The sequence below is a fragment of the Macaca nemestrina genome, chromosome 1 (genome assembly GCF_043159975.1).
Source record: "Macaca nemestrina isolate mMacNem1 chromosome 1, mMacNem.hap1, whole genome shotgun sequence".
NCBI lineage: Eukaryota > Metazoa > Chordata > Mammalia > Primates > Cercopithecidae > Macaca > Macaca nemestrina.
Genome location: NC_092125.1, coordinates 198,822,432 through 198,837,880, shown reverse-complemented (window position 1 = coordinate 198,837,880; position 15,449 = coordinate 198,822,432). Strand labels below are relative to the sequence as shown.

The 15,449-nt window shown below is 44.3% G+C and overlaps 1 protein-coding gene and 1 long non-coding RNA gene across 6 annotated transcripts in view; one reads left to right on the top strand and one right to left on the bottom strand.

Annotated features, from left to right (window-relative positions):
• LOC139363280 (uncharacterized) overlaps positions 1-2,778 on the bottom strand; it is a 31,560-nt gene extending 28,782 nt beyond the window's left edge. The window contains exons 1-2 of the long non-coding RNA XR_011623289.1: positions 2,610-2,778; positions 1,256-1,325 (exon numbers count right to left, since the gene is read on the bottom strand). This is a non-coding gene — a long non-coding RNA (uncharacterized lncRNA). The remainder of the gene's footprint in view (positions 1-1,255; positions 1,326-2,609) is intronic.
• LOC105494694 (zinc finger MYM-type containing 1) overlaps positions 1-15,449 on the top strand; it is a 42,789-nt gene that overhangs the window by 176 nt on the left and 27,164 nt on the right. Inside the window, exons 2-3 of one of the 5 annotated variants that reach the window (XM_071096220.1) lie at positions 2,232-2,440; positions 15,207-15,376. The exons of 1 other annotated variant lie outside the window; for it this stretch is intronic. In XM_071096220.1, the coding sequence (XP_070952321.1) occupies positions 15,281-15,376 (96 nt within the window). In that variant the 5' untranslated portion in view covers positions 2,232-2,440; positions 15,207-15,280. Of the gene's footprint in view, positions 1-2,231; positions 2,441-13,325; positions 14,734-15,206; positions 15,377-15,449 lie in introns of those variants that run through there. 3 more of the 5 variants (XM_071096226.1, XM_071096241.1, XM_071096219.1) reach the window with 3 other exon arrangements.

Sequence of the window (15,449 nt, the reverse complement as noted above, 5' to 3'; positions counted from 1 at the left end):
TCGGGTCGGGGTTTTAGAGATGGGACTTTGAGTGCAGATTCCGCCAGATGGGGGTCGGGAACTCCGGGCCAGGCCCTGACCTGGATTGTGTTTGTCGCCCCCTTTAATCTTACCCTCACACATTCGGGGGGTTACTGCTCCCCGCTTCTAGCGATTCTCGCCGCCTCCTGCCCCTGTGTCGTAACTGGGCCCTCAGACTTTGGTCTCCCTCCGCAGCCTCCGTTTCAAAAGCCCTCATCACACCTGTAGCTCTCCTTCATTAAGCAGTGATTTTTCAAAAGTTTGACTCTGGCCGGGCGCGGTGCCTCACGCCTGTAATCCTGACACTTTGGGAGACCGAGGCGGGCGGATCACTTGAGGTCAGGAGTTCGAGAACAGCCTAGTCAACATGGCGAAAACCCCGTCTCTACTAAAAATACAAAAATTAGCTGGGCTTGGTGGCAGGCGCCTGTAATCTCAGCTACTCAGGAGGCTGAGGCAGGAAAATCGCTTGAGTTGTAGGCAGAGGTTGCATTTAGCCGAGATCGCGCCACTACACTCCAGTCTGGGCGACAGAGCGAGACCCCGTCTCAAAAAAAAAAAAAAAAAAAAAAAAAAAGAATGAAATGTTTGCTGAACCCCAAAAGCACAGTTTGAACGCTGCTGATTTACAAGATTAATTTTAAGGCATTTGGTATCAGGGACCTTCCTGACATGACCCATGACCCATGTCTACTTTCCCAGCTTTCCAGTTCCTTTTACTGGCACTCTTGCATTTGTACTTTATCTGCAACAATAGTCCCGCTCCTTCTAGTTCCCATGTATTTGTGCTTTTTTTCTTTTTCTTTTTTTTTTTTTTTTTTTTTTTGGAGACAGGGTCTCGCTCTTTGGCCCAGGCTGAGTGCAGTGACAAGATCACGGCTCACAAGCAGCCTCAGCTTTCCGGGCTCAAGCGATCCTCCCACCTGAGGCTCCAGAGTAGCTAGGACAACAGGTGCTCCCCACTACGCCCAGCTAATTTTTATATTTTTTGTAGAGACAGGTTATCTCCATGTTGCCTAGGCTGTCTCGAACTCTTGAATTGAAGCAATCCACCCGCTTCGGCCTCTCAAAGGGCTGGGATTACAGGCTTGAGCCACTGTGCCCGACTATTTGTGGTTCTGTACCTACTGTCTCTATACCAGGAATATCCCGTATTATTGGTTGGTAGTAGACACTTTAAAACCCAGCTCAAATTTCACCTCTCATTTCTTCTCAGTACCTTGTATATACTTACTGGTTGGGACATCCTGCTCATCAGTGTAACCCCGTACTGAGGCACTTCAGAAATGATGGCTCCCCATTGCCTGCAGAATTAACCATGGACATTTTAGTTTGGTTTGAAAAGCATATAGCCTTCTGCCTCCAGCCTTCCCATCAGACTAGTAAAAGACCTTGCAGAACTCAGTTGAATAAGATAATTTTCTTTTTTTTTTTTTGGAGACAGTTTCACTCTTGTCGCCCAGGCTGGAGTGCAGTAACGCGATCTCAGCTAACTGCAATCTCCACCTCCTAAATTCAAGTGATTCTCCTGCCTCAGCCTCCCAAGTAGCTGGGATTACACCACACTTGGCTAATTTTGGTTTAGTAGAGACAGGGTTTCACCATGCTGGCCAGGCTGGTCTAGAACTCCTGACCTCAAGTGATCCACCTGCCTCGGCCTCTCAAAGTGCTGGGATTACAGACAGGAGCCACTGTGCCTGGCTAAATAAAATAAATCTTAGCAAAGTGTAATGTATAAAGAAGTGGTATAATGCAAAGAAATAAGAGGAGTATATCTGCTTCCGGACTCTATGTTTTGTTTTTGCTTGTGTCCATACCACACTATCTTAATGTACTGTAGCTTTATAAGCCCTTCCAACTTTTTTTTTTTTTTTTTTTTGAGATTGTCTTGGTTATTCTAGGCTCTGTATGCACATTATATATACATTAGAATTACCTTGCAAATTCCACAAAAACCTCTGCTGGGATTTTCTTCTACAGCTTAATTAGGAGAAAAATTAACTTAATATTGACTCTTTCCATCAATGAGCATTTATTTAGATCTTCCTTAATTTCACTCAGCAATGTTTTGTTTTCACTGTAGCTTTAATAGCTTTCATTAGAGTTATCCATATACTTGATATTTATGATACTGTAGAAATGGTTATTTTTATATTTTTCTGTTCTAGTGCAAATAAATAAAATTGATTTTTTTTTTTTTTTTTTTTGAGACGGAGTCGCGCTGTGTCGCCCAGGCTGGAGTGCAGTGGCGCAATGGCTCACCGGAGCCTCCGACACCCACATTCAAGTGATTCTCCTGTTTCAGCTTCCTGAGTGGCTGGGATTACAGGTGCCCACCACCACGCCTAGCTAATTTTTTTGTATTTTTAGTAGAGACGGGTTTCACCATGTTAGACTGGCCTTGAACTACTGACCTCAGGTAATCTACCCGCCTCTGCCTCCCAAATTGCTAGGATGACAGGTGTGAGCCACTGTACCTGGCCAAAATTAATTTTCAAATGTCTTGCTAAGCTTAATAATTTGGAGATTCTTTTGAATTTTCTTTATACAGAATCATGTCATCCATGAATAATAACAATTTTACTTACTTTTCAAAGTTTGTCTTTTATTTCTTCTTGCTTTATTGATCTGACTAGAACTTCTACTACAATGTTGAAGATCAGCGATAAGAAAAATTCTAAAACGCAGATCTTGTATTATCCTATGATTCTGCTGAATTCACTTACTCCAGTAGTTTCTTTTACCGGGATTGAGTTGGGGGAGGTTCCTTAGAGTTTTCTATATGCAGTCATGCCTACAAATAAAAACAGTTTTCTTCCTTTCCAATTTCTTTTTTTTTTTTGAAACGGAATCTTGCACTGTCACCCAGGCTGGAGTGCAATGGCGTGATCTGGGCTCACTGCAACCTCCACCTCCTGGGTTCATGCAGTTCTCCTGCCTCAGCCTCCCGAGGGATTACAGGCGTGCACCACCATACCCAGCTAATTTTTGTATTTTTAGTAGAGATGGGGTTTCACCACATTGGCCAGACTGGTCACGAACTCCTGACTTCAAGTGATCCGCCTGCCTCAGCCTCCCAGAGTGTTGGGATTACAGGCATGGGCCACAATGCCTGGCCTCCTTTCGAACTTTTATGCTAAATTCCCATCTACTATTTTACTTTAGCTTAAAGAATTTCCCTTAGTGGCTGGGCATAGTGGCTCACGCCTGTAATCGCAGCACTTTGGAAGGCCGAGGCAGGTGGATCACCTGGGGTCAGGAGTTCCAGACCAGCTTGGCCAACATGGTGAAACCCCTTTTCTACTAATAACACAAAAAATTAGCCGGGAGTGGTAATGCACGCCTATAATCCCAGCTGCTCAGGAGGCTGAGGCAGGAGAATCCCTTGAACCTGGGAGGTGGAGGTTGCAGTGACCCGAGATTGTGCCATTGCACTCCAGCCTTGGCGACAAGAGTAAAACTCTTGTCTCCAAAAAAAAAAAAAAAAAGAATTTCCTTTAGCATTTCTACAGTGTTTTCATTTATCTGAAAGTGTCTTTATTTTGCTCTTAATCTTGAAGGATATTTTTACTGAATATAGAATTTTAGGTAGATTTTCCCCAGCACGTTAAAGATACTACATTGGCTTCTGAAGTTTCATTGTTTTCTTTTCTTTTCTTTTCTTTTTTTTTTTTTTTTTAGACAGGGTCTCACTCTGTCCCCCAGGCTGGATGCAGTGGCATGATCACAGCTCACTGTAGCCTCACCCTTCCAGCTTAAGCAGTCCTACCACCTCAGCCTCCTGAGTAGCTGGGACTCCAGATGCACACCATCACACCCAGCTAATTTTTGTTTTTAGAGATGGGAGGGTCTCACTATGCTGCCAGGGGCTGGCCTCGAGCTCCTGGGCTCAAGCAGTCCTCTGTCCAATACCTCCCAACATGTTCAAATTACAAGTGTGAATCACCACACCCAACCTTCTTACTGCTTTTAAGATTTTCTTTTTGGTTTTCACCAGTGTGACTATGATATGCCTACTTGCTTTTTTCTTTATATTTGTCTTATTTGTGATTCACAGAACTTCTTGAATTCATGTGGTTTGATGTTTTTCTTCAGTTTTGGGAAATTGTCCCAAAAAATGGTAGGTATTTTTTGTTATTTTTTTTTCGAGACAGTGTCTCATCTGTTACCCAGGCTGGTGTGCAGTGGTGCGATCATAGCTCACCATAACCTGGAACTCTTTCCTGGGCTCAAGTGATCCCCCAGCCTCAGCCTCCCATGTAGCCTGTACTACAGGCATCCACCACCATGCCCAGCTAATTTTTCTAATTTATTTATAGAGATGAGGGTCTCACTATGTCACCCAGGCTGGTCTCAAACTCCTGGACTCAAACTCCTGCCTGGGCCTCCCAAAGTCCTGGGATTACAGGCGTGAGCCACCTTGCCTGGTATTTTCTTTCAAATATTGCTTCTTTTGCATTGTCTATTTTCTCTTATTCTAGAACTGAATAAGAGATCCCACATGGCACATTATTCTAGATTCTTATTCTAGAACTGAATAGGAATCCCACATGGCACATTATTTCAATTTTCCATCCTTTTATCTCTGTGCGTCAGTCTACCTTCTAGCTTGTCTTCACTAATTTGATATTCATCTATTGAATTCTTAATTTCCTCACTGTGTTTTCCAATTCTAGATTTTCCATTTAACTCTCTCTCTCTTTTTTTTTTTTTTTTAATGGATTCCAGGTCACTGCAGAACTTCTCCATCTTTTCCTCTATTTTCTCAAACATAACCAAGTCCTTGTCTGACAAGAACAATATCTGAGTCACCTGTGGGTTTGTTTCTGTTGCCATTTTTTTTCAGTCAGTTTTGGGATTTTAAAAATTCCTCTTGGTCCATAAATTGTTATTAGATTCTGGATATTTTGGATGAACATTATTAGCATCTGGATGTACTTCCTTCAGGCTAAGGTTGCCATTAGGCAGGTGGATAGTAGTAGCAGATGACATTGATCCTGTTGATTACAGGCCTTGTTAAGGCTGTTCTATTTCAGTTTGTCCTTTCTTCTTGGAAGTGGTCTCTTTTCTTCTTGGGGCATGGCCATTACTCCTAGAGCAAGGCCCTCCTTGAGTCTCAACCAGAAATCCAGGTCTTTACCAAAACCCCTCTCTTGCTAGTCTTAAATTTCAACTCTCAACTCAGCATAGCTGCTATAATCTTATCAGCTCTTTGACATTTAACTGCTCTTTGACATTTAACTGTTAAGTTTTTGAAGTCTCACTCTGTAAATGTGCAGTTTAGGAGTCAGCCAATGACTTGGAGGAGAGGAGATTTGTATGCACATTATTTTTCTGTGGTTTCCTCCTCTCCCAGATTATGCCTCTTGAGTTCCAGCTACTTTAGAATCCAGTACTGCTAACTGTCTCCTGCTGTTTTCTGCTTGGGTTTCCACTATTTTGTCATGGAAAGTCCCCTTACCAGTAAATAAAGTCTGTTAAATTTTGTAATTGATTCTAGTGAAAGGATTTAGTATGCTAAAGGCTACTCTACTATGCCTGGATTTATCCATTTTTTGTTTTGTTTTGTTTTGTTTGGGTTTTTTTGGAGACAGAGTCTCCCTCTGTTGCCCAGGCTGGAGTGCAGTGACGTGATCTCGGCTTACTGCAACCTCCGCCTCCTGGATTCAAGCAGTTCTCCTGCCTTGGCCTCCCAAGTAGCTAGGATTATAGGTGCCTCCCGCCATGCCCAACTTTTTTTTTTTTTTTTTTTTGAGACAGAGTCCCAGGCTGGCACAGTCTCAGCTCACTGCAACCTCTGCCTCCCTAGTAGCTGAGATTACAGGCATGTGCTACCATGCCCTGCTAATTTTTGTGTTTTTAGTAAAGATGGGGTTTTACCATGTTGGTCAGGCTGGTCTTGAGCTCCTGACCTCAAGTGATCCTCCCACCTTTGCCTCCCAAAGTGCTGGGATTACAGGTGTGAGCCACTGTGCCCGGCCCTGGCTAATTTTTTTTATATTTTAAGTAGAGACAGGGTTTTACCATATTGGCCAGGCTGGTCTTGAACTCCTGACCTCAGATGATTTACCCGCATTGGCCTCCCAAAGTGCTGGGATTACAGGTGTGAGCCACCATGCCCAGCCCCATTATTTTTTTTTTAAGACAGTCTCGCTCTGTGCCTAGGCTGGAGTGCAGTGGTACGGTCTTGCCTCCAGGGTTCACACCCTTCTCCTGCCTCCGCCTCCCGAGTACCTGGGACTACAGGCGCCTGCCACCACACCTGGCTAATTTTTTGTAATTTTAGTAGAGACGGGCTGTCACCGTGTTAGCCAGGATGGTCTCGATCTCCTGACCTCGTGATCCACCTGTCTCGGCCTCTCAAATTGCTGGGATTACAGGTGTGAGCCACTGCACCCAGCCCCCATATTATTTTTAATTCTTGCTAGTCTGATAAAATCTGGAGTTCAGTTGATTTACAAACTGCGTAGGATCTGATTAGGCAGAAATGACTTGCAGGAAGGAAAGCAGTATGGGGACAAGTAAAGTGAGGAGATTAAGGTGCAGCTGATTCTTTGCCTTGACATCTGTCTCTCTTTCCCTCTGGCCCAAAGAGGAGGATGGTGTTTTCTTCTGTGGTTGTTGTAGATCTCCCTTTAGCTGCAGCTGTCATTTGCTGACGCTGAAAGCATCTCCTTGACTACATTCCAGCTTGAGGGACAATAGCCTCCTTCCTTGAACAGTCATTCCTAGGGCTCTCCTGGGCCTGCCCATTCCTGCCTTTGGTGTGGCACATGCCAGCCACCTAGCTCTAATAGGGAATTGTTGTTAATCAGTATTCTGCACCCCTCATTCCCAGTCTAGTTTTGAAACATACTTGTGGTTGGGGTGCTAGGTTCACACTGGCCCCTAGCCTTTGTGGGGTCCTTGCTAAGATTATGAACTCTGTGTCTAAATATTTAAAAGTTATAAATTAAGCTAACACATCACGGAATAAAATGAGTTCCATCCTCCTACTGTGACAAATACACCTTTGTAATGACCAAATAGAAAAATACATGTAAAGCTGTGGTTTTCAGGACTGAAAGTAAGCAAATTATCAATGATGTCAGAATTCAATTTTGTGTATTATGTTTAAACATTGTATTTGGGTCACTCATGGTAAATTGTTATCACAGAAAATATAGAAGATTTGAATTTCATTATATAAATCAATGTCATCCATAATATGACTTTTTAAAAAATAATTTCTTCAAGTTATATTTATAGTCATACAGAATTTAAGGTTTTTCCCCAAAATTTTCAATATTGGGTTATTAGTTTATTTTATTTATTTATTTTGAGATGGAATCTTACTCTGTCATACAGGCTGGTGTGCGGTGGCGCAATCGTATCTCACCGCAACCTCTGCCTTCCAGGTTCAGGTGATCCTCCTGCCTCAGCCTCCTGAGTAGCTGGGACTACAGTCTGGGCTATTACTTGTAAAAAACAGAAAGTTGGCCGGGCGCGGTGGCTCAAGCCTGTAATCCCAGCACTTTGGGAGGCCGAGACGGGCGGATCATGAGGTCAGGAGATCGAGACCATCTTGGCTAACACAGTGAAACCCCGTCTCTACTAAAAAATACAAAAAAACTAGCCGGGCGAGGTGGCAGGCGCCTGTAGTCCCAGCTACTCAGGAGGCTGAGGCTGGAGAATGGCGCAAACCCGGGAGGTGGAGCTTGCAGTGAGCTGAGATCCGGCCACTGCACTCCAGCCCGGGTGACAGCGCGAGACTCCGTCTCAAAACAAACAAACAAACAAACAAAAAAAACCCAGAAAGTTTGTTGCTAAATTTGTTCAGATCTCTCTCCAACCAAGATTATAACTTTATCTGTAGCAGTAAAAAAATAGTCTCTATATAAATTAGTTTTGAGATTATATGTCTGTGCATCTTACTCATCGTCATGCAGTTTCCTTTCATTATTGTAGCTGCCTTATATTTCATTGAAATCTCATGCAAATTTTTTTTTCAATTGAAAAAAATTTTTTTTTTTTTGAGATGCAGTTTTGCTCTGTTGCCCAGGCTTGAGTGCAGTGGCCTGATCTCGGCTCACTGCATCCTCCACCTCCTGGGTTTAAGAAATTGTCTGCCTCAGCCTCCCGACTAGCTGGGATTACAGGCTCCCACCACCACACTCGGCTAATTTTTTTTGTATTTTTAATAGAGATGGGGTTTCACCATCTTGGCCAGGCTGATCTTGAACTCCTGACCTCGTGATCCACCCACCTCAGCCTCCCAAAGTGCTGGGATTACAGGCGTGAGCCACCGCGCCCGGCCTTTTGTTTGTTTGTTTGTTTGTTTTGAGATGGAGTCTTGCTGTGTTGCACCCAGGCTGGAGTGCAGTGGCACGATCTCCGTTCACTGCAGCCTCCGCCTCCCAGGTCAAGAGATTCTCCTGTCGCAGCCTCCCAAGAGCTGAAACTACAGGTGTGTGCCACCACACCTGACTAATTTTTCGTATTTTTAGTAGAGATGGGGTTTCACCATGTTGGCCGGGCTGGTCTCGAACTCCTGACCTCAGATAATCTGCCCACCTCAGGCTCCTAAAGTGCTGGGATTACAGAGGTGAGCCACAGTGCCCGCCCAAAAATTCATTTTTTAACAGTAGTTTGAACCATCAGGGTTATATTAATACTATTTACTAATTTTCCAGGAAGAATCTGGATGATATCCCCTGGAGGTCTATATGTGTATCTGGAAATAACTCTTGAAACTTGCATTTTCTTTTTTTTTTTTTTTTTTTGAGATGGAGTTTCGTTCTTGTTGCCCAGGCTGGAGTGCAGTGGCACAATCTCGGTTCACTGCAACCTCTGCCTCCCAGGTGCAAGTGATTCTCTTGCCTCAGCCTCCCAAATAGCTGGGATTACAGGCATGTGCCACCACGCTCGGCTAATTTTTTGTGTTTTTAGTAGAGACGGGGTTTCTCCATGTTGGTCAGGCTGGTCTTGAACTCCCAGCCTCAGGTGATCAGCCCGCATCGGCCTCCCAAAGTGCTGGGATTACAGGCATGAGCCACCGTGCCTGGTCTTGAAACTTCCAATTTCTTTGTGATCTCCTGTTTTACTTTAAGAATGAATGTGGGCTGGGTGTGATGGCTCATGCCTATAATCTCAGCACTTTGGGAGGCTGAGGCCAGTGGATCATGAGGTCAGGAGTTCGAGACCAACCTGGCCAAGATGGTGAAACCCCGTCTCTACTGAAAAAACAAAACTTCCCGTCTCTACTAAAAAACAAAACATAGCCAGGCGTGCTGGCAGGCGCCTGTAATCCCAGCTACTCAGGAGGCTGAGGCAGATAATTGTTTGAACCTGGGAGGCGGAGGTTGCAGTGAGCTGAGATTGTGCCACTGCACTCCAGCCTGGGTGACAGAGAGAGATTCCGTCTCGGAAAAAAAAAAAAAGAAAGAATGAATGTGAATTTTGTTGTGTGCTCTATCATATTTCTCTCTTCGGTTTGAATTAAAATATTTTATGGCCCGGCACGGTGGCTCACACATGTAATCCCAACACTTTGGGAGGCCGAGGCGGGCGGATCACAAGGTCAGGTGATAGAGACTATCCTAGCCAACATGGTGAAAACCCGTCTCTACTAAAATACAAAAATTAGCTGAGCATGGTAGCGCATGCCTGTAATCCCAGCTACTCAGCATGCTGAGGCAGGAGAATCGCTTGAACCTGGGAGATAGAGGTTGCAGTGAGCCGTGATGACACCACTGCACTCCAGCCTGGTGACAGAGCAAGACTCCATCTCAAAATGTGTGTATGTGTATATATGTATATATATTTTATATTACTACCAAGTAGTATTGCCCAGCAGGAAGATGTGCAGCATTCATCCTTTGACTATTAATACCTGTACTCTGTTATACTATGATTTAGCCCTAGTTTGGAAAGATGAGTAGGGCTATGTTAAAAGGAAGTCTGTAGGAATTATTTTACTCTAATGTGCATCTTGTTGGAAAAGGAAGTAATGGATCTGTCACTAATACATGTTTTGCTCTTCTTATAGCCATATGTTGCATTGCATTTTCCCTTGCCTCAGAAATTTTCAGGATGCTTTCCTTTTTTTCTTTTTGAGACAGAGTCTCACACTCTTGCCTGAGCTAGAGTGCAATGGCGAGATCTCGGCTCACTGCAACCTCCGCCTCCCAGATTCAAGCTATTCTCCTGCCTCAGCCTCCTGAGTAGCTGGGATTACAGGTGCCCACCACCACGCCCAACTAATTTTTTGTATTTTTTAGTAGAGATGGGGTTTCACTATGTTGGTAAGGCTGGCCTTGAACTCCTGACCTCCTGATCCACCCACCTCAGCCTCCCAGAGCTCTGGGATTTCAGGCGTGAGCCACTGCGCTCAGTCTCCACTATTTTTATGTTTGTATGATGACATGTTTGAAGGGGTTGCAAGATGCCAAAGCTCATAGGTACTTTGTTTTGTTTTACTTTGTTTTGTTTTGTCTTACAAATAGCAGTAATTGTACCTCACATAAACTTCATTGGCTATGATACCACCACTGCACAAAACTTGGTGCTTTCTTTTTAACTGATGTTTAGACTTGCATGGCGTATGTACTTCCAGGTGAAGGGAATCTACCTAATGACAAATAGTTAATTATTAGTGAGTTTTGCTTTACTACTTGTGTGTAGTGCTCAAATCGGCTGGACAGAGGCTGTATGAACTATTTATTGCACTTGACACTCAGGCCTTATTTAACTTTCTGTGTTGGGATAGGAACTTTCAGCAAAAGTTGAGCTAAAGATGGAAATGAGGGAAGGTGGTTGAGCCCCAATCACAGAAATAAAAAATAATGGCAGGATTACTTGGGTCTTTCGTGTACTAACCCAGAATAAAACCGTAGTCCTGGAATTACTCCTATAAGAGATTTTTTTGTTTGTTTTTTTTTCTTTTTTGGAGCCCATTCTAAGTGATCCTGTAACAACTTCAGCTTCTCCACATTTGTGTTAGTTATCATCTGCCCTCCATAATGAAGGCTTTTTTTTTTTTTTTTTTTTTCTGAGACAGAGTCTTGCTCTGTCACCCAGGCTGGAGTGCGGTGACGCAATCTCAGCTCACTGCAAGCTCCGCATCCTGGGTTCATGCTATTCTCCTGCCTCAGCCTCCCGAGTAGCTGGGACTACAAATGCCTGCTGTAAGGCTCTTTTTTTTTTTTTTTTTTGAGGCAGAGTCTCACTCTGTCGCCCAGGCTGTAGTGCAGTGGCACAATCTCCGCTCACTGCAAGCTCCGCCGCCTCCCGGGTTCACGCCATTCTCCTGCCTCAGCCTCCCAAGAAGCTGGGACTACAGGCGCCTGCCACCACGGCCAGCTAATTTTTTTTTTTTTGTATTTTTAGTAGAGACGGGATTTCACCGTGTTTGCCAGGATGGTCTCTATCTCCTGACCTGGTGATCTGCCCACCTCGGCCCCGCAAAGTGCTAGAATTACAGGCGTGAGCCACCATGCCCGGCCTCAAGGCTCTTTTTTAAGGATCTAGGAGACAGGAAGACTTGCACTCTGAAGCCAAGCTAGAGTAGCAGGAAAGGAAAGAGTTCCAAAGGATTTAGAATCAGAGGTGGCAGTTACCAGAAAAGTGGAAAGTAGGCCTCAGTCAAGGAAAAAGGAGAAAATAAGGAACCAATCTGTCTTTGAAAAAGAGACCTTGCTGGGAGGAATAGCATTAGGAGCTATACCTAATATAGGTGACAGGTTGATGGGTGCAGCAGACCACCATGGCATGTGTATACCTGTATAACAAAACTGCATGTTCTGCACATGTACCCCAGAACTTAAAGTATAATGAAAAAAGTAAAAGAGACCTTGCTTTCGTAGTTCCTCAAAAATTGTAAGATGGAATTTTTTTAAAACCTGAATGCACAACAGTCTTTTATAATGTGAGTTTGGATTTTAGCTGCCTATTGACCAAAAATGAATCTACTGATTTGGATAGTGAGGAGAAGCAGGCAGGCATGTGTGATGGGAAAATAGACTTAAGACTTATTTGGCTGGTCGTGGTGGCTCACGCCTGTATTCCCAACACTTTGGGAGGCCAAGGCAGGCGGATCACCTGAGGTCGAGAGTGAGCCCATCCTGACCAACATGGAAAAGCCCCATCTCTACTAAAAATACAAAATTAGCTGGGCGTGGTGGCACATGCCTATAATCCCAGCTACTCAGGAGGCTGGGGCAGGAGAATCGCTTGAACCCAGGAGGCTGTGGTTGCAGTGAGCCAAGATGCACGCCATTGCACTCCATCCTGGGCAACAAGAGCAAAACTCTTGTCTCAAAAAAAAAAAAAAGACTTATTTAAAGGGGGTAGATTGATCTAATTTCATGATTAGATTTAGGGAGAATAATAATTCTAGGTTAATCCTAGATTTCTGGTATAGGAAATTAGGTATATGACACTGCTATTTACCAAGAAAGGGAATATCTGTAAAGCAGGTTTGTGGGGGTAATAAAAGAATATAGTGTTACTGAGGCAAGAGGATTGCTTGAGACCAGAGTTCAAATCCCTTGAGTTTGAGGGACCTGTGGAACATTCAAATGGAGATATTTATTTATTTATTTATTTATTTATTTATTTTATTATCAAGACGGAGTCTTGCTCTGTCACCCAGGCTGGAGTGCAGTGACTCGATCTCTGCTCACTGCAAGCTCCGCCTCCCAGGCTCACGCCATTCTCCTGACTCAGCCTCCCAAGTAGCTGGGACTACAGGCACCTGCCACTGCACCTGGCTAATTTTTTTTGTATTTTTAGCAGAGACGGGGTTTCACCGTGTTAGCCAGGATGGTCTCAATCTCCTGACCTCATGATCCACCCGCCTCAGCCTCCCAAAGTGCTGGGATTACAGGTGTGAACCACCGCCCCGGCCAAATGGAGATATTTAATAGGCAGTTAGGTATATGGACTGCAGCTTAGGAACGTAAGGGAGAAACAGCCCATAGGTGATAGTTGAATCTGTGGTTGTGATCATAGGCCGGGCGCAGATAGACACCTGTCATTTGAGCACTTTGGGAGGCTGAGGTGAGAGGATCACTTGAGCCAGGAGTTCGAGATCAGTCTGGGCAACATAGTGAGACCCCTTCTCTTAAAAAAAAAAAAAAAATTAGCTGGGCATGGTGGCGCATGCTTGTGGTCCCAGCTACTCGGGAGACTAAGGTGGGAGAATTGCTTGATCCCAGGAGGGTGAGGCTGCAGTGAACTGAGATAGTGCCACTGTCTGAGTGACAGAGCGAGACTTTGTCTCAAAAAAAAAAATAAAAAAAGACTTGGTTTTTGTTTGTTTTGTTTTTTGAGATGGAGTCTCGCTCTGTCTCTCAGGCTGGAGTGCAATGGCACGATCTCGGCTCACTGCAACCTCTGCCTCTCATTTTCAAGTGATTCTCCTGCCTCAGCCTCCCGAGTAGCTGGACTTACAGGCGCCTGCCACCATGACCAGATAATTTTTGTATTTTTAGTAGAGACAGGCTTTTGCCATGTTGACCAGGCTGGTCTCGAACTCCTCACCTCAGGTGATCCACCTGCCTTGACCTCCAAAGTGCTGGGATTACAGGCATGAGCTACCGCGCCTGGCCAAAGACTTGGTTTTTTTGTTTGTTTGAGACAGCTGGAATGCAGTGGTGCAATCTCAGTTCACTGCAGCCTCCACCTCCTGGGTTCAAGCGATTCTCCTGCCTCAGCTTCCCGAGTAGCTGAGATCACAGGCACATATCACCACACCCAGCTGATTTTTTTTTTTGTATTTTTCGTAGAGACAGGGTTTCGCCTTGTTCGCCAGGCCAGTCTCAAACTCCTGACCTCTGGTGATCCACTCGCCGTAGCCTCCCAAAATGCTGGGATTACAGGTGTGAACTACGGCACCCAGATAACAGGTTTTTCTTTCTTTTTTTTTTTTTTTTTTTGAGACAGAGTCTCGCTCTGTCACCCAGGCTGGAGTGCAGTGACATGATCTTGGCCCACTGCTACCTCTGCTCGCAGGTTCAAGCTATTCTCCTGCCCTAGCCTACCGAGTAACTGTGATTACAGGCGTATGCCACCAAGCCTAATTTTTTGTATTTTTGGTAGAGATGGGATTTCAGCATGTTGACCAGACTGGTCTCAAACTCCTGACCTCACGTGATCCACCCTCCTCAGCCTCCCAAAGTGTTGGGATTACAGGCGTGAGCCACTGCGCCCAGCCAACTTGGTTATTTTTTAAAAGCCAGGAGTTCAAGATCATAGAGCAGGCAAGAAGACTGCTGGGAAATTGTGTTTTTGAGGAACACAAACATTTCAGAAGCGGTAAAATAAGTATTTGTGAAAAATACTGCCAAAGAGGTAAAATGAGAAACAGGAGACGTCGGAGTAAGAAAAATCAAAGGAATTTCAAGAATGGGGAAAGGGGTGGTCAGAGAGACGGTGGGTAGCTTTAGATTCTAGAATGTATTTAAATGCTTATATCCTGGAATGGAAGAGAAATCGAAGAAGCAAATGACAAGGATAACTGGAGGGCAGAGAGGGGTAGTGAGTACAGATTGGGTTAACCTCAGATAGAAAGCTTTACATTTCTTTTTTGTTTGTTTGTTTGTTTGTTGAGGCACAGTCTCACTCTGTCTCCCAGGCTGGAGTGCAGTGGCTCAGTGTTTGTTTAATGCAACCTCCACCTCCCAGGTTCAAGCGATTCTCGTGCCCCAGGCTCCCAAGTAGCTGGGATTACAGGTACGTGCCACCATACCCGGCTAATTTTTGTATTTTTAGTAGAGATGGGGTTTCACCATGTTGGCCAGCCTGGTCTCGAACTCCTGACCTCAGGTGATCCACCCACCTAGGCCTCCCAAAGTGCTGGGTTTACAAGCGTGAGCCACCGCCCCCGGCTGAAAGCTTTACGTTCTCTACTATTGAAAAGTTAAAAATAAACTTGTAAGTTTTGGTGGTTTTATGCTGCATTCAGGCTTGGGGGAACAGAAATGGAGACTATTTCAGAAGAAAGCACAGAGTTGGTAGTAGCTACCAGAGAAGTATACAGCAAAACTATATTGAAGAATAATGAATGAAAGGAAAGAAGCCAGTGTTCTTACAGTGAAGGAACCTTGATGCCAAGCTGTCTAAAGACCCTTTTGTGGTTCCAGAAAATTACTGTATTTAAAAGGACTAATTTTAAAATCAAACTCTTTATCAATATTTTGTTTTAGGAATCTGGAAACTGTTCTTCAGGAAGAAACCCATTAGTTTGGAACTGGAGAATTCCTTTGCATCAGATACTAAAATGAAAGAACCACTGTTAGGTGGTGAATGTGACAAGTCAGTGGCATCACAGCTGGGGCTGCTAGATGAAGTTAAGACAGAACCCGACAATGCTCAAGTAAACACTTTTCCCTTATTTCCATTATTTCTAGAGCAGCATTTAATTATAAATTTTAGTTATAAAGGTGCTG